General features: G+C 43.4%; 1 protein-coding gene across 1 annotated transcript; it reads right to left on the reverse strand.

Annotated features, from left to right (window-relative positions):
• Positions 1–9468: 9468 nt before the first annotated feature.
• On the reverse strand, positions 9469–18613 carry SEC61A1 (Sec61 alpha 1 subunit (S. cerevisiae); the record flags this gene model as incomplete). The annotated part of the gene is made up of 11 exons (XM_010083077.1): positions 9469–9959; positions 10866–10942; positions 12602–12793; positions 13193–13390; positions 14151–14311; positions 15282–15435; positions 15680–15789; positions 16581–16712; positions 17636–17714; positions 17814–17879; positions 18546–18613. Coding segments are annotated over 11 exons (1424 nt in total), but the record flags the coding sequence as incomplete, so codon positions are not given.
• Positions 18614–19893: the final 1280 nt, after the last annotated feature.

Genomic DNA, 19893 nt, shown 5'->3' on the forward strand with positions numbered 1-19893 from the left:
AGCACAAGCAGGTACGGCCACCGCTGCAGAGGTACCATCACGGGCTCCCTTCAGGCAGGGGAACAAGAGGATGTTTCCATCTGGGTAAAGTTAATGACTTCACACTTAACGGACTATCTGACAAGCTGATAGCAGGGTGGACACATCCGAAGCCTGGAGACATCCCGGGGAGGCAGGGGTGGCCACTCCAGCCCTGCCTGTAGCCAGAGCGGAGGCGGGCGCCCCGCGCCGGGGCTGCGCCCCGGCAGCGGCTCTCCCCAGTGCCTGGGTTGGGAGCTCTGCCTTGGCATCACCCCCAGCTCACCCGGCTCCTCCTGCCGTGCTCAGGGGTCACTGCTCCCACCCCTGGTCCCAAAGCTTCTGCACCGCCAAGCACGGGGCTGAGTCCCTGGATCCGGCCGGATGATGCCCGTGCTGTGCTCCCCAACAGCAGGGCTGAGAACAGGGGGCGTCAGAAACAGGGGAGGCCCAATTAAAAATAATTAAGAAAAATATAACATCCTCTTACATGTTAGTTTTTAAAGAGATAATGTTACTTCTGTATTCCATTACTTAGAAAAAAGCTTTCTAAAAAAGGAATAAGTATTTCCGTTTGAGTTATAGTCACCTCCTGCATTAACTTTAAATAATCCCCATTTGTTGCTGGATGATTTCACTGTCAGTCCTTAATATTGCACTCCGCTAACTACATGGTAATGAATCTGTATCGAATCCTCACATCCTTCCCCCCCAGCTAGTTCTCTAAAACAGAAGTTTCAATTTAAGTTCTACTTCAGAGCCACAAGATATAACCTCCTTTGCCGTACGCGCCTTGGCAATATTGATGGTTTTTATTTTCAATATCTTATTCCCTCCCCTTTTAGGGATGAAAGTATTTCATTTCTCTGTCAGTGCAAGAGCCCTTGCATGCAATGCAATCTCATTTCTAATGTGGGCTGTGTTTTGAATGAGACAGTAAAAGAAATAAGTATTTCATAACGGCGGCTGTTTCCCATGTGCTATCTAATTGTACCAAACACCATTTTTCATCATTAGAAACACAAAGTTTAGCAAACAATGACTACAGGAGATATTTCACTTTTCCTAAGAAACTCAGGGGTTTGCTTCTAGAACCAAGATTCTCTCCACTCTTCAGCTGCCTTCAATTTTTTTTTTAATTTAATATTTTTTTAATATTTATAAATATTTATAAAATTGAGCATCCTTGTCTATGACAACCTCCCACGCAGAGCCTGAATGCCAGCTGCACTCAAACCCGGCAGATTGTCCGCTGCTCAACTAAAACATGAAAGTAAATTCACCACGGGCTTGGAACTTGGAGGGGAGCGGGTCGGCTGAGCCCATCCCGTATTGCACCGTATTCACACAGCAACTCACACATTCGTGTGGCGAGAAAGCCAAGAGGACCTGCCAGCCCCTGCTCGCTGCTCTCGCACCTTTTTCCTCCCGGCATTGCGGCGCATCGTGCCAGCCTGACGCAGCGACACTGCAGCCACAAACCCGCCGTCCTGGGAGGCAGACGGAGACGGATGGCGAGAGCCCTCTGATCGATGGACCTTTGTCCAACCCTTTATCACCAACACTAGGAGCTGCAACAATCCAAAATACGTTTTGGTAAATACCAGGAACTAGGAAGCCAACCACTGCCAGAGCCCAAAGACACCCCCCAGCACCAGGGAAACATCTTTTCAGGTCCCAGGTGGTGACTGTCAGGACACCCAGCCCAGCTTCAGCCTGTCCCTTCTTTTATTATCCCGAATGCTCTCTGGGGTTGAGAGCTGCCTGTAGTTTTCCAGAGCACTGGCCGCAGGAGTGATGCGCTCAAGCTCAGTATTAATGTAAAGAACTCTAGCAGCAGCTTTATGGAACAGCTCCGGCCCCTCTGGACATCTGTATTGTACAGCCTGGGTGCAGGTGATGGGCACCTCAGATCAGAGAGACTGATAACTGCATATTCCTAAAGGGTCCTGTCCTTCTGGATAGATTTTTTCAGAGGATGAATTTGCTTTGTCCAATCCAGAAGGCAGGATCTTGCCAGGAGGATCCACACGTATCATCACTTGTCTTCAGGAACACCAGCCACCCTCCTCACCCAGAGCCAGAGCAGGGCAACGCCATCCCCCGGGCTGGGACAGGGGCTAACAGTCATCAAAAGGCAGTTAGAGACTCAAGGAACACGCACAGGAGAAAGCGAGAAAATTAAACACCTACATCCAGGAATTGGGAAGCCTTTTAGACAGAAATAAAGCAAAACAGCTTTAGGTAAAGTCAAGTGCTCTTGCTATTGTTGTAAGATCATAGAATCATAGAATCATTCCAGTTGGACAAGACCTCAAGGATCATCAAGTCCAACCGTCAACCCAACCCCACCCAACCCACTACCCCATGTCCCCAAGCACCACATCCACACGTGTCTTGACCCCCTCCAGGGACGGTGCCCCCACCACTGCCCTGGGCAGCCTGTTCCAATGCCTCATCACTCTTGCAGTGAAGGAATTTTTTCCAGTATCTAGCTCTTGTGCCTCCCAGCAGCCCCTGTGTGAGCACACAGCTCCGGCACGCACGAAGGAAGGCCACCTCCAACCTCCGCTGCCCACCTCACTGGACATCCATCCTGCTCCCGAGCCCCTGGGGTCTGCCCGCCGCTTACAGATGTATTTGGCAAGAATCACACCAGGCTCTGCCAGAGGATTTACTGGCAAAGCCGCCTGGCAGAGCTGCACTTTGCTGCTGCAGTAATAGCTCTGCTGGGTAATGGGACAAAGCTCCGGATGACAGAGGTACCCCCCAGGAGGGCTCCAGGCTGGGGGATGCCGACTTGGAGCCCCTGTGTGGGCAGGAAAGCACCAGCCTCATGGGTGTGTGCTGGTGGGCAGGGAGGAGAGAGAACTTTTGAGGTCTTTAGCCTTCAACACGCACGTGCTCAGCTCTCATACACACAAGTTCAACACCCCCTCGCTTTCTGAAACCAGGGTGGTGGCTGCAGGCTCCAGCTCAGCCTCCTGGCCACGCTCCAGGGCTGTGCTCAGCCCAGGCTGTGCTGCTCTGGTTGGGTCTTCTCAGTGCATTGGGGGGACAGGTTACTCAGGACACCTGCGGGTCAGCAGGATGCTACCCACCGTTCAGGGCAGCAGGTAACCCAAGGAGTGTTATTAGTGACAGAAACACCCCATGGGAGGAGGAGCAAGCTCCACAGAAGGGATGCGTTACAGACAGCACCGCTCCTCTGCGTGTGTCCTTCCCCATGCAAAGGCTTCGCAGCATTTAACGAATCCCAGTGTGAGAAAGATGAAATCTAACAAGTAGCCAGAGGGAGGTTAACCGATACCCAGCCATAAGGTAACACCGCAGCTCTGGGCAGGGACAGCACACAGCCCTGCTCACACTTTTCCCGTGCCAATCCCCTCAGAACAGCATCTTCCTCGTGCTGTAGAGACACCAAACGAGTTGCTTTGCCAGCTCCCAGGGACCATCAGACACGGATGGAAGTTTCCCAGGCACACACAGCCACCCAGCTGAGAATCTGCTCCATCAGAACAGAACCCCTTCTGGTTTAACTGCCCTGCAACCAGGGCTCTCCTCTGCTCACACGAGGTGTCCCTGCCAACGTTCCAGTTTAAAGGACCACGCAAGCTTCCAACCATCCACTACACAAAGGTAGATACAAGTGTTTAAATAAAAATGACAGTGATGTACCCCAGGTGCAGAAAGTTCCATTAGACCCTGTCCCCCCCCGGTTTGTGTTCCACCATCGCGTTAGATACGCCTTATCCCAAACGCTGGCTCGCTTCCACCAGCCTGTGCTGCCTAAGAAATGGGAGGCACTGAGGTCATAGGCAGCTCTCTTCTACCTACGTAAAAAAAATAAACCTCCTCCCTCTGGGAATCTCTCCTTCTCTCAAGAGTTACTCAAAGCAAGAGGGGCCAGTTTAAAAAAATGCTCTTCTTGTAACCTAAACATCACCCGTTCAAGCTCCATCCTCAAACATCTGAGACAAATTCACTCCTTTTCTAAGTGCTTTCAGCAAACACACTTCCCTGTCTTACAAGCTTCTACACCTGCAGGATACGGAGAAAGCTTTGTACAGCAGAAAGGGGACACCAGGTCAGGCTGGGACACCACCGTTCACCGAAACATCAGTCCCCACAGCACACAGGTATTCCGGGCTTTCTCTTACAGGGGAGATCTAGCAGGCAGCTGCCCCTTGGCGATTCCAACCACCATCCCCATCAGCACAATGCACTCACGGTTTGTTGTCAGCGGTCTTCAAAATCCTGGTTCTCCAGAGCATCCTCAGACAGAGGAGCATCCTCAGACAGAGGGGCATCCCTCCAGCTCATCCTGGCCCCGCAGGGACACATCTCCCCCTTGCCCTGGCTCCTGCGTGGCTTCTTCCCACCGGTCCTTCATGGAGCTCTGGCTTCTCACCCCACGCCCACCCGTTGCCCTCCGCAGCTGAGCTCTGCAGTCCCAAGTCACGGCACAAGTGCCAACACCTGTGGTTGGGGTGAGCCCCGGCTCTGGCTGCGTCAGGCCCCGTTCTGCAGCCCCGGGGGATCCAGCAGCAGCAACAGCCCCTTCTTCCTGCATCACCAAAAGACGAAGGGATTTGAACAAAACTAAAATTCAGGCTTTACATAGTGAAGTTAATCATGGAAAATGTTCTGCTGACCATCTCCTGCTCCCGTACGGCTGGAGCTGCCTTTTTATTTGATAGAGCTTCACACCATAGGTACAGAGGAGACACATCAGAGGTGTAGGAACATCAAATGGCTAAAGACATGCTGAAGATTAAAGTGGAAAATCCACATCTCAGATTTCAGATAACAATATTCCCCCAGCAGTGCTCACACCATTTTTGGAACCATCCCCTCCAGCCCTAATCTAGAAGGGAAATCTGGGCTTTTATAGGTGCCGTGCATCCCGATTTTCTCCAAAGCAACACAAAAATGCCTGAAACAGCTTTTCAACAATTTATATCCTAACCGTTCCCCCGTTTTATTTGTTCCCTCTATTTTAAGCTCTCAGGTATTCACATTGCTGGAAAACTGGCCCAGTCTTCTTGCTCTCCAACGAGAAATATCTCGGAGCAGACATCCCATCGCTGACCTTGACAGCCCACTCTGCGGTGACAAAGCGTATCATGTCTGTGCTCATTCAGCCTCCAGCCCCTCCGACACAGCTGCCAAAGGAGGTGCCAGTTGTTGGGGTATTTCCTTCCTGCCGAGCGCTGCCAGCTCGGCTGGCGTCCCAGCGGCGGTAGCCAGAGGATTGCCAGAACCTGGCCCGCAGAAGAGTTTCCATTTTAGCAGATCCATCCAGTAGCACATTATGAAACAGCAGCTTAAAGCATAGCTGACTAATTAGGTCCCCAGCTTAGAATATTGATTTGGGTTTGAAATGCTTCGTTTTTTGTCTTCTTTCCAATCCCATAGACTGTCCCAGTCAAGGCTTTAACTGTGCAGCGATACTCAGCAGACTGAGTGGCTGTAACAGCAACTGCCGCTTGGCACCTAGCATGCTTGAAAAATATCAGAAAATATTATACGAATATTATAAACTCTCTAAAATATACGTTAGAAAATATTATAAACTCTCTAAAATACAATATATAATATTAGAAAATATTATACAAATATTATAAACTCTCCAAAGTATCATATATACTATTAGAAAATATTATAGAAATATTATAAATTCTCTGAAAGGGAGACGATGATAATTTTCAGCATTTCAGCTTAAAACAACCTCAATCCTGGCCCCCATTCTAGAAAGTACAAATAAATATCAGTGAATTCTGTTCCCAGCTTTTCACATTGTACAACACCCAGCAGTGTAGCAGCAAGGGAGAAGGACAGATGCACGTTTGGAACAGATTTCATGCGCCTTTCCCTGATCCAGATTGCCTCTGCAATCGCAGTGTCACATTGCCACCAGGCGGGCAAACGCTCCCCTTCGGCATCCTTCGGGAAGGTTTTGGGGAAGCTGGAGGGGCCCGTTGTGGCAGAGCCAGAGCCCTGAACAAGGGGCCATTGTCTGAACACCTGCACAGCCCCTCGCCACTGGCCACAATTCAAACCGGGACCTTTTTAGGCAGGAAGGCGGCAAAGGCTGGGGTTTGATGTCAGAAAGCTGGCAGAGGGAGCGGTAAGAGAAAGGGAGATGGCAGCCCGGCCAAGCCGCGGACAGAGTAAACCAGTTTCAGAAATGTCAGTGGTCTCCCTCCCCTGAACACTCCACTCTCTGGGGATAACGCCCCGCAGCCATCGCGTCCGTGGACAGCCAGGTACTCACTGTGGGACAGAGCTCAGCGCTCGGCGACATGTGCAGCAGCTGTTCTGGTATTCCGGGTGAGGATGGATGGAGGGGCTGTCGGCTACGTTGGTAAGCGAACAGCAGCTTACAAAAACCTGCACAGAGCTCCCCAAAGATGCGATAGAATTGGAGGCCACCTAACGCTTATTATTCCTTGCTGTAAGAGAGAAAAATCAGGAAAAGCAGTTACCAGGCCACGCAGATTCCTCCTTTGCCGAAAGCTGGCGGAGAAATCCTATTTCACAAATCAGTCTGCTTACAGTCACGGGACAGGGCTGTCCCCAGAAATAATCAAGGGAGCACAGCCATGAAATGCTTCACAGAGTAAAGCAACAATCTTTAGAGTTGCAGCCAAAAGGTTTTTTTTAAATAAAATGAAAGAAACCCCAGCGATAAACAAGATGTTTGATGAACTAGGGAAAAAAGTCCGCTTGTTTGCCATCTCGAAATTGTATGGAGATAAGCTCTAGGAATAAGTGAACTAGAATAAATTAGATGGTTTTTAAGGCTTCCTAAATAACAGTGACAAAATCAAATATCCAGCACTTATGTGCAATGTCACCAGCTGTCACACCAAACCTACAGTGCAGAAGAAAAGGCTGGGCAAAGAATTTTGCACTTAAAATACTAGTGGCAGAAAGAGGAGCTCAGACTTTGCCTCGGTGTTGGTCTTTCACCCGGCTGTCTTGGGGATAACTCATCACACCTACAGCCAGTTCAATCACTTCTGCAATCATCTGTGTGATGACAAAATATTCCTACAGCAACCACAGTTATTATTACTCTAATTTTCCTGGGGAGAAATAAAACAGCAAGAAGGCCAGCTCTTGTTTAAAACACCTTAATTTATGACAAAAATCTTGGCTGAACTTCTTGTATCCAGCACCAGTATTTTAAATAAATTTGCTTTTAAGTATTAGTATATTGCTGTTCAGGAGGAAGATAAAAATTTTCCTTAACTCCAAGTGAAGTGATTAAAAAAATCAGAGGGCAAAACAATCGTTACCTCCCTCTCCCACCATTTACTTGTGCAGCGCCTTTTGAGTTGCAACTCTTCTGGAAGAGGAAAGCCCAGAGGAACGGTTAAGGTTCTGTTATTTTGGCAACCGGTTGTTGAGAGAAGACCTTGGAGCAAATACAATTTCTTTATTTTACGCCGACACTCTGAACAGCTGTTTTGAGAGGGCTCACTTCCACGGTCTCTTAGGCAGTTAACATTATTCTACAAGTGTTAGAATTGTGGCAGCATTCAAAGAACGAAAGCCAGGCATTAGCTCCAAAGATGAACTTTATTTCATTATAAAGCAGATTGTTTAGGCATTATTTCTTTTTGTGAACATCCACTGTATGATCAGCAGGTCCTGCTTTGAGGACATAGCTGCTTGATAACAAAAGATTCCAGCATTAGACAACAACAATTCAGATGCACAGAACAAGTGCTGCTTAGACACTGAGGAGCGAATGGTCTAAACTGCCCCCGTTCATACAGATGATATGACCAAAAATACATGTACAGCTCCAGCCCAGCCAGAGCTGCGTGCCCAAAAGCGGAGTCCTTTCTATTTCAAAACAAAATTTGTATTGGGCTTCTTGGAAAAACAACAGGAACAAAAAAAATCCCCAAAGCAGAACCACACCATGCTCCTTCCCTCTCCTTTTAAAGTCACGTTTTAACTGTCCCTTATTTCCCATCAAAATTGTGCTGTGGCATACTAGTACTTTACAAAAGACAGAAAAATTATTGAATGCAGTGTGAAGTAATTGTGAATGGCTGGTAGTGAGCATTTCAAAGATACTTTATGCCAATAATTTTTGCGCCTTTTCCAGTTGTCATCCTCACCCCAGAAGTTTCACTTTTATTGATGGTGTGTCTCATTCCAAATTTGCAGATTTCTCACGCGTTTGGTATTTGAGCTCAGAGCATTAACCGGGGCTTCTGGATGTCACCTGTGCTCCATGGGTACGTTACAGAGTCCCACCACTCCAAGCAGAAACAGCAATTCGTCTACTGTCAGTCCAACGTGCCAAAACGCACACAAGGCATGTTGATGCAGTGCAGAGAAACATCCCAACACTGTAACTCCTCATTCTGGTTTCCACACTGTCCAATACTGATGGAGGAAAAGTGTATTTACAAGACTCATACACAAATACTTGCGTTTGGTCCTAGGCACATGATTAGTACTGACAATCTAAATTAAAATGGAAAATTAAGTATTATTCTGGTTCATTAAAGACTTTCACTGTAACTTCTACAATTTGAAGGTGTGATCTTCAAAAAAAAACAATGAGAGGAGACCCAATACCTTCAGAGAAAGTACTTTTCCATGCACCATTCAAGTCAATGAGATTATGGGATGGAAAAGCCTTCTACAGACACAACTTACAAGAGTTATCTGACAAGGGCCTCATATCTAGATCTATAGAAACAGACAAGTAACGCACATTCTTTTCCCACTCCTTTGTGGTAATGAGACTCAAAATTCACTAGATATGAGTGGTCAGATAACATCCTGATTGCTACAAGACCAGAATTTATTATCAGTGAGAGAAACAGCATCAGCAAAGAGCACAAGCAGATCTGCATCTAAGCAGCCGTAACATCCATTTCTTTCCGCTCGCATCAGAACTACAAGTACTACCACTAATGGCAATTAAAACTAATTAACAAGGCTTTACAAAGCTGCCCCTACGACCGAGTTTCAAAGTTGCAACTCTTAGGCACAGACTCTGGCAGAATCTAGGCTGACCTGAGTTTTCTGCTTATGGCGGAGCGGTGGTGGGAAAGAACACATTCCTATGGTATACAGAAACTTGACAACAGTCTCAAGCCAATAGTCAACATCTGACAACATCTCAGCAAAGGAATTACAAGACATTTGGAATTAGAGATATCATTCAGTAAAAAGAAACAACTGCCTCCCAAATCTGCCATACTGAAAAAAAAACCCAAACACAAAACTGAACACGTTAAACGCTGTTTGTGCTTCCAACCATGATTATGGACCTTGAGCATTAGAGTGAGAGATTGTTCTCACCACTACTGCAAAGGAGCTGCAAAAACTAGATAAATGGAAAAAAAAATCCCTTCAAAACATTCAACCCTCCCCACAATTAAAACCTGTAAAAGCTTCAGGTATACTAAATTTGAAAGGGGCTCAAAAAATTTCAAGAGTCGTTGAACTAAATCCAATTCAGAAAGCTGATTCTCCTAACACATACTTAGAAAAAAAGTTTCTTAAAAAAATTTTTTTTGCACATTTTTCCTCATCAATTTATAAAATGCAAACAGTATGCTAGAAAAGTCTGAACATAAGGGAATGCGCTTTGGAAACATCAGTAAAATATGTGTTCCTATAGAACGACATGATCAGATTTATGACACTTCTTTTCACCTGACTGTCTACATTTTCAGAATGTTCCTCCCCTCTTTCCTGGGTCCATGAGAAGCTAGGTTTAGAAAAGAAGAGCTCCCATACTGCCAACTTCACTTTGTTCCTTTACAAAAATTTCAAAGTACTGATAAATGATAGTGACAGCGAGCAAAATTCCAGTTCCAGACCCAATCGCCCCAAGGAAGTCTGCCAACACGGACAGGGCGCCAATACAGAGACCGCCAAACGCAGCAGCTGTAGGGATGTACCTGCAAAACAGAAAATGAGAACAGAAAAGGCACCATTAGAGTTTTCTCAGGATATTACAAATATACTAGGACTAGTGGTATATGGGGTCCATGGGAAATTTCTAAATCAGAGGCAGGATTTTTCTGGGAAACCAATTCCACTGAGAACCAAAAGAAGACTACAGAGAGAATCTAACCAGGTGGTAAAAAAAACAAGAACGAAACTAGATGAATGGAAAAAAGTCAGCGTCAGAATGCTCTCTTCTCTCATGGGTCTACCAACTCAAGATAAGGAACGTGCAATACTGCCAGTGTATGAGGTAAGGAAATAAAAAGCTCAACCTGACTGGAGGGAAAAACGTGCTAAGCTAAGAAGAGAAGATATTACAGTCCACCATGCATTTAAGCAGAAAGATTAAGTTTATGGCTACTAGCTCTTCAAGCCATTTGCAAATGACCGAAATCTAAAGTTAAGACAACATTTCTGTAATGTGACAGGTGCATAGGTTCTACCCTGCAACTAGAAAACCTAAAGAGACCAACCTCTGCACCTACCAGATTTAAGTAACTACTTGTTTTAGAAGCAAGGTCTGCATTAAAACCGAACAAGACATAACACATTAAAAATTACAGTAAAACATACTTGCGCATCAGTTTGAAGTATCACTCAAATGCTTATTATTAGCTATCCTATAGAAAGTATAAACATGAAAAAAATATAACAAAAGGAAAATACAAGCTCCAGATTCTAAGGCACATTTACTAACTGTAAGGCTGATCTGGCCAAGTCCAGCCATTAACGAGACAATATTCTATGTCTCATGCCTGTGAAAGAACATCTGTGTTCCAGGACCTACAAAATGGAAGTCAAAGCAACATTTGCCATGTGTTTCCCCAGAACATAGTCTGTGGAATGTGTAAGCTCACCTGTTTAGTTCATGTACCATTGAAGTTTCTCTGTGGCCTCGCATTACCATTTGTTGTTCTTTCAATTGTTTGGCAACCTGTATCGAATCAAGGAATGGAGCAAGTAAGTTTAGTGTCATGTGCCAAGGCCACAGAACTTAGTCCTAACAAGAAAACAGAAGCAAGACATTTCAGTAAATGGTGGAGGGTTTGGGGGTTTTTTTGGTATTGGTTGGTTTTTGTTGTTGGAGACTTTTGGGGTTTTTTTTTTTTTAGGTTCATTTGTTTTGTTTGACATTATTCATCCGAGTTTAAAACGTCCTGTATTTTAAGTTCAGACAGGTGGCAATCACAGGCACTTTTCCACACTGTCAATTGCATGAAGCTTTTTGGATAATTCCAGTCCTATTGAGAAAAGGAAAATCTGGGAACTGGTAGGCTCTCATACACATAACTCAATTCCCGTTCTGCCACCTACCCTTCTCCTTGTTACGGTTTAGTAGCTGTTAGAAAAACCATCCTACGAAGTGTCCACTCCACCTCAGTTTCCCACATTCAGCTGAGCTAACCATTTATTTGTGAGGCCACATTAGAAACTGTATGAATTAGAAAGAATCCCTTCTTGGAACACTACACTTACATTGGATTTCTGCAATTGTACAGGGTTACAAAAGAGCCCTGCAAACATTTTACTAACAACCAAGGAGACCTGAAACTCTAGCTTAGGAACTTCTGAAGGTGCTTGTCACTGAATTTAATGTACCGAGAGGCTACCAGTCTTCCACTATATAGTGAACATTTCAGTAATGATTTATCAATTTTTATTTCTGCCCCTGTTTACGTGAACCTAAAATAATTTTATTCTGTATCAGGAAAGTATATTAAAGTGTTAAAAGCTGTATGCTGGTTTATCCTGAAATAAAAATCTGGCTATACATGGCTGCGAGTGCATCCCTGCATGCCTGACAACAAGCAGCTAGATTCAAGTCCAAAACAAGAGAGTGCTCATGCTGTTACAGCAACTGTGCAACTATTACATATTTGTTAAAGAATGGATTAAACCATTCCATATGGCTGCCAAACTAAATTTCCTACCCAAAACCACACAATACAAACATACCACAATGACAACTATTTTCCATCTTGTTTTCCAATTCCAATTTCAGAATGATACAGTTGCTGAGTATCAAATATTCTGTAGCAAATGGAAATTTTGAGAAGCGAGGCTCAGGTACACTAATGCACTGCACTACATTCTCTCTTACCAGTGCTCTCAAGTTAAAAACAACTCTAGTTAATCTTTCCCAAAAAGAAATTAAGAACTCTCCATGCCAGGCATGGGTATTCAGGCTTTACCTGCAAGTTCTTAAGTGGCAACTGCCTTGCACACGGTGCATCTGTCATTTGGCACTGGAAGAGCTTCTACCTTTCCTGCTCCTTGCCTGCCCTCACACTGCTCAGGTGTTACATAGCAATGTTCAAAGCTTCCTAATGCCAATGAAAGCAATTATTTGGGTTTTGTTGTTGTTGGTTTTAAAAAAGCAGAAAAGAAAATAAGGAAAAAAATTACCCCCATTCTGTCCTCATTCTCCCCACTTACAAAAAAGACAAAGTCACTCTTTATACAAACGATAAATATTACCAACAAGATTACCAGCATAATAGCTATTTCAGAAGAAAGTCAGTCTTATTCTTACAACAGCCCATCTGTTTTCATCACGTAAACTGACATAAATAATTTATCATTTTAAACTTACATCTTTGGCAGAGGAGCCAGAGACTTCAATCCATGTCTTGGAGAAGAAAGCACAGGAGCCCAACATAAATACAATATAAACAACTGCATGGACAGGGTCTTCTAACACCGATGAAAAGGACTCTGGAGGTGACAGATAATAACAAAGTCCACCGACTGGATAAGCACGAGCAGGGCCTCCAGCTGACGTGTCCTAGAAGAAGGAAGCAAGCAGTTACCGACTTTCTCCCTATTTCTTAGCCATTCAGCTAAGCCTGGGTTTACATCACTGCCATGTCACTGTCTATCACTACCACTGCAGTGGCACACAAAGATTCAACTTTACCACCACAAGCAGCTTCTAAAGTGGAAATGGAATACAAGAAGGAACAGCAAAAATACCTAGGACAGCAAAGAACAGCCCAAGGTAAAAGGGAAATGGAAACCTAACATCTACACTCATCACAGCAGGTCTCCCACTCTGCCATTAATTTAAACAAATGACTAATTTAGGAGTTTCAGTGTACAAGACCACCTGTAGAAATATGTGCCTTCAGAGAGACCGTCTCTTCAGCCATGCATTCTAGTGGTGCTCTTATAAAGGAATACTCACAGACCAAGTGCCCAGCAGGCTAACCAGTAAGTTGCCACTGAAGCGAGCAGAAAGCATCTGGGAGATGACGTACAAGTTTGACACCAGGGCGGACTGAAGAATAATGGGAATGTTGGAAGTATAGAACAGCTTGATAGGGTACGTGTTGTACTGGCCACGGTAGCGAGCAGATTTGATAGGAAGATCCACTCTGAAGCCCTGAAAAGTTTTTCAAAAGAAAGTTTCCCATTATATCAAGACTGAACATAGCATCCAGGAAAAGAAACATTAAAACTTTCTATATTCTGCAGCAGTTTGCTGCAACAAACACTAAGAGACACACAGGTTCAAAGACTTCAAAAAGCAATAGCATTTGGGTTAGGCAATAATACATGTACACATTCATCTGTTGCTTTTTTTTCAGAGACCAAAGTAAGTCTCAAGTCTTTTGTCTGGCTACACGTCCTGGTTTTGGCCAGGACAGAGTTAACTTTCTTCATGGTAGCTAGTAAGAGGCTGTGTTTTGGATTTGTGCTGAGGAGAAGCTGATCACACACTGATGGTTATAGCTGCTGCCAGGACAGTCAAGGACTTTTCAGCTTCTCTGCTGTGCCAGTGTCAGCAGGAGAAGCTGGGAAGGAGCACAGCCCCAATTACTAGCCCAGGATTCGACCTCAGGCTCAGGATTGAGACACAAATTGGCCAACACCCCTTGAATTTTCTCCCTCATCCCTGGAAGGGGAGAAGGTGAGTGAGCGGTTGTTGTGCTATTTGGCTGCTAGCCAGGGGTTCAAAACCACACCATTACAGTAGGTGTGGAAACTGATCAAGAGAAGCTAGGGTTAAAATTAACATCCAGACTCAAAAATGAGCCTTCTGAAGGCACTAGAAAGTGAAAATACAGTTTCCTGTAGAAGGAAGCAGGTTACAGACCTACTTCCATACAAACAGTTTTACGGCCCTCTTTATTCCAACTGACCTGGAAATAAATTACAATAGCAAAGACAAAGATGGTGGCAATCAGATTCATAAGGTTGGGGAGATTCTGACGGTAAAAGGCCTCACGAAGAGCTCTGACTTTGTCTGTACGAGTAGCCAGAAGATGGAACAGAGCAATGATGGCTCCCTCAAATTCCATGCCTTGGAAAGGAAAAGAAAAAACAAGTTAGGTGTGCTATGACTATCTCCAAACTTCAGTGCTTTGTCTCATTAGGCATACTTCTGAACTACAGGGTTCAGAGTCGGATTTCTCCAAGTTGTTTTCATCTTGAGCATGCTCTTAGACTTTTACTACTGCCATCTTTCATATCAGCTGTTATTTCCAACAGTTTTTAAATCCCCCTGTAGTGGCCTAGAAACTAAATCACAACTGAACAATCAAATGGGATAACTTTACTGGTCTCTGAAAACATTGACATTCACCAGGTTCTTTCCCTCTTTCCTCCTCCTCTCCTCCTTACCCAGAAAAAAAAAAAAAAAAAAAGATGAGGGAGGCAGCATGCTTTCATTCATGGTGAGACACTGGTTACTGTTTATATTACAGGAAATGCGACAACCTCACCGATGTTTGCTACTGTACAGCACCAAACTAGATCACCTCCTGTCAGGTTTGGAGAATAAAGTCTTTGGGGCAAAAAGTAAGAGATGCAAGGAGCAGAAAGAAACACGGTATTTGTTGGTAAGCTGGGCAGTAGCCATAATACAACAGCAGCCTACCATTATCAAGTTTTAATGGAGGCACTGTAAGAAATTCAAACTGAGGAAATATCTTGCAAGATAGTACAAAATCAGAAAGAAATGTCTTTGTACTTGCACCTTGCATAGGAGCAGCTGCTCTATTAACAAGATTCCCTACATAGCTACGATGCTAGTAACAGCATTTGCCAATTAAGTTAACACGCTGCAAAAAAGATTTTGCCTTTTTCTACAAAATTAAGACTTTTCTACAACTGATATTTTTATATTTTAAATGATTATCGTAATATTGTCTATAAGAATGTAAAGAGCTGGAGTTTTACAATAATATGGTGGGGAAGCTACTTGGGTTTTTGTGTTTAATTTGATAATTCAAACTTAGTGCAAGTAAAGAAAATGGATGATGCCATATTACCTCGTCCTGTGTTCACCGTGGTGGGGCTGAATGCCTTCCACACAATAGTCTCACAGATGTTGGTAGCAATGAAGAGAGAGATGCCAGAACCAAGACCATAGCCTTTCTGCAGGAGCTCATCCAACAGCAGAACTATCAATCCAGCAACAAAAAGCTACAGTAAAAAAAGAAATAAAGCATCAGTCCCATTCCTTTTTATTTTTTTAACTAATTTGTATTAAAATATAACGAAAGACTATATAAATATTTATATATATATATATACACACACATATAAGGAAGCAGGCACACTTTGGCCTTTTTTCTCTGCATGCGGGAGGCAGTCCGCAAGGCTGATTTTTTGACCCTTTCAGAGGGAGAGTAAGTAGAGAGCCAAAACCATCACAACTAGAAATTACCTGAATTGTGATAAGCAAGCAGATGCCAGCACCCATCTCAGATGGGTCTCCGTACATTCCAGTCATTACATAGACAATAGACTGTCCGATGGTAATGATCATTCCAAACACTGCCAAATACAAAATAAAGTATATATTTGTTCTAGAGATTTATGTCAGTGGGCAATTAGAGAAATATAAATCAGAGAACTTTGGGAGAGAATACATAAGTCACAGGATGTTTAAATTCAAGGGCAAGTTCAGTTTGTTGTCTGAAATCTGTCAGTGACAATACAAATTCACACAGGCACTTCAGAAACAAATACACTTAGAAGCCAGTGGTTTTGGTTACTGAAAATTGCTTTAGATACTGAAAACTCTGAGGGTGTTAAGGTATTACCTCAGCAGTTTATGTTTCTTTTTTTCCAGATCAGTAAGCAGCACAGTACAGCACAGAATAGCTAAAGAATACTCATTTTTTTCTAAAAGCCATTTATCAAGCAAGCACAGAGATCTCTTATTTCTGAGAAAGAACCATGCTTGAAACTGCAAGGTAAAAACAACTTCAACAAAGATCTTCAGCAATATTAGCTTGTTTAGGTTAGCATTGACCAGCACAGTTCAAAGGTTGGGTCCCCACGGTCTATATATTGCTTAGTTTATCCGATGAGATTACAAGCAGCAAGGCCAATTGCACAGATTCTTTTCCTTACAAACCCATCTGAAGCTTACCACCTAACAAGCCAGAGAGCAGACAGCAGAAGACTGATGAAATCCAGAAACCTGTAGTGCAACAGGAACACACAGTGCGACAGAAACCCGTATATCGGACTCCAACATTCATCACATGGTAAGTTTACACTTTGTATTCTTAGGGTTAGATGCTCTAAAACATCAGCCTTTACTATCAGTTGTTACTCACGTTTTTGTGCACCGTTGAAGAGAGCTCTGTCCTTTGGGGTGTCACCAACTTCAATTATCTTGGCACCTGCCAAGAGCTGCATGATGAGCCCAGACGTGACAATAGGTGAAATACCCAGCTCCATCAACGTGCCTGCCAGGCACAGGAAGAACAATTAAAAAAAAAAAAAAATGGGGCATACCATACCTAGGCACCTTTGAAGTTCAAAGTTTGTTTTCTCCACCCTTTATATCATGATGGAGAAGACATAAAACTCCAAATCTCCATAAATGTAAAAGGTTTCAATGAAAACAGAAGCTTATTAAAAGTCAGTCTGATAAGTAAAGCACTACGTCTCAGTACCTTAAAAACTATGTTCGCTGAAAAAGACTTGCTGTCGGGAACAGATTTACTCTGCATAAAACAAGGTAGGAATTTGCTTTCTGCCTTTAACAATCAGTCACGTTATTACTCATAATTTTGAAGAGGAAAACCCAAACTTTTTTCAGGAGTGCACCAAGCTGCATGTATGCACATATGCACAGCTCATGACAACATAAACTGATAGATAGCCCAAATGATATGATAATATGAATTCAGGGAACTGTCACCATTCTTAATTCATACCTGCACTAGAAAGCTTCTACAAGAAACTGGACTTTATACAAACTATCATGAATTTTAATCTTCTGTGAGATAGACTCAAAGATGTTGCCCAGAAAACACAACACATGTATGATAGGGTTTGAAACACAAATCGAAAAGCTTGACATATATATAGAAGACTGCAACAGCTGAATTGCAGGTAATTAGGAACCGCCTCCTCCCTAACCCTTTTCCCTCCAAAATGCTTCTTAACTTTTGTACATATAATAGACCGCACACAGCCAACCATAAACTCATTTTGTCCACAAAGCTGTGCCTTTCCCAGTATCACAGTGGTTTATAATTTTACAATAAAATGACTTCTCCCTCTTTACTTCAGTTTTATCTTTGTTAAAATACAGTGCAATGGAAAGTACAAAACCATTTTGATTCAAGCTAAGAAAAATGCCCTCCTGGAAGACTGACCATACCTCTATTTGATGCCAAAATCACTCTCATCCAGTAGAAAGGATCTGCTGAATCTGATGACATGATACCAAACAAGGGAATCTGCATTTCCAACCAAACAGAATTAAAACAGAATTAGAGACTTCACAACATCTTTTAAACATTTCAGCTCTTCCTTAAAAACAAGAGAAAAGAAACTACCTGGCAGCATACTAGGAAGATGAAGAGTGTGATAGCTGTCCATAGTACCTTCTCCTTAAACTGAATCTAATGGAAAAAAACAAAAACCGACAACGAAAGATGACAAATCTGTCAAGATAACAAGATCTAGTCAATTAGACAAACTTTCACCATAGCTAAAACACACTTGATTTTCTTGTGAAGGGACAAAGTACAGAACATTCTCCAGAAAATAACTCCCTGTTCATCCCTTTTATACTACTAAGGCCAAGAAAATCATAAAGCTTTACTGAAACTTTAATCCAAATAAACAAGCTTATGCCAATGGAAGGTAATTCCACTACTTCCACAGAAATGAGTCTTACATTTTCATAAGAAAGAGTTTCTGGTGAGAGAAAAAAATACAGAGAAGCTTATCTTAGCAAATAATCTTAGATAAGAACTTAAGAAGCAAAGATTTTCAAGTTGCTATTTTAAACTACTCCAGTTTACACTCCAATATGTACTGCTTTCAACCGCTCACTGCTGTGGCACAACTATACCTGTACAAGTGCATTTACTAGCAAATACATTCCTGTACAACCATATCCACAGCACAGGACGTACTAGACAAGCACTCCACTAAAACCAGTTGTGCCTAAAACTGCCATTCTCCCAACAGGAAAAAAACCCCCAGTCCCAAAAATGCAAACTAAGCTGTAAACATTTTATATGACACCAATACAAACCTATGAAGAAAATTTTATAACTTACCTTCCGTTCTGGCTTTTGGATTTCAGGCAAGATAACACAGAAGGGCTTGATTACTTCAAGAAATTTTACTGTAAGGAAATTAGATGAAAGACAAAGTGAACACATAGATACAAAGAACACTGATAAAAACTTAAGTGGAATTTAATTTGGACAGGTATTCATATACTGAGAGTCTCAGTTAAGGACAAAGGTTTGTTGCTATGGTTTTTTAAAATTTAAATTATTATCTGTTCTAAACATACAGAGATTCAGCTAGTACAGTGTAAGTACAGTATGGACTGGAAACAGATAAAAAAAAAGTGAAGAGATTTCCCCTTTTACTGAGTAAGTTGACAGGGCAAAAAACCCCTTGCCATTGTTTTGCATGAGTTCATCAATACCCTTGAACATTTATTTCGTAGTAGCTTCTCCCCTAGCCTGGTATTTGAGAAATACAACACCCAAGGTAGCTTTAATTCAGGGGTAACTTTTGGGCCGCACACCTTAAGAATTCCTACAATTTGAGTTACTTCAGAGAATGCCTCATGCAACGATCTCCTTCTAGACAAAACGATATGTCCTTAGATCAGACAAGTCTCAGTCTTACAATAAGTACACAAAAGAACAGGGTTTCTGCAAAGTCACAAGTTCTCCTATGAGCAGAGAGATCTGAATTTGAACAGACTTCATGCTGAACTTCTCAAGACACATCTAAGACCGCACACGTATTTTGGACTGATTTGAACTAAAATGCGTACGACAATGCAGAAGAACTGAAACCACCGCTGGCTTTCCACTTCTTCGTCAAAGGCAGCCACTTCAGTCAGTTCTGTAACGCTTTATGACCAGCCCATAAAAATTATTTCCTGCATTTCAAACGATTAATTGCCTGAAAAGTTACACTGGACTGGGGTTTTGAACTTGAAGCAAATTGTGATTCTCTCCCACAGGTACAATAATACACCAGCTGACTAAGACGCTTTTCAAGCAGCTCTTCCTCGAGGTAACAGACTCTGAAGACTCCCATTCACTCGGATTATTTCTCGACTGCAGATCACTGCCTACAGTTTATTCTGACAATGGGATTCAAAGGGTTACGGCCAATCCCCAACTTGCCAGCCTGTCTCCCGCACACCGGAGCCTGGAGCCTGCTCACCGGGCATCCCACAGCAAGCTCCCCTCCCTAGGAATCCCTGCCATAGCCGGGAAATGGGCCTTTCACCGTGAGAGGAGGAAAAAAAAAAAAAAAAAGCCACAGGGAGCCTCCACGGGAGACCCACGCAGGGCTGCCCACCGAGGGAGCGCCGAGGGCCCACACTGGGGGCCTGCGTCCTTGAGGCGGCCGAGGGCCGAACGGCGGCCCCTCAGA

Source organism: Pterocles gutturalis, unplaced genomic scaffold, assembly GCF_000699245.1.
Source record: "Pterocles gutturalis isolate BGI_N339 unplaced genomic scaffold, ASM69924v1 scaffold18965, whole genome shotgun sequence".
NCBI lineage: Eukaryota > Metazoa > Chordata > Aves > Pterocliformes > Pteroclidae > Pterocles > Pterocles gutturalis.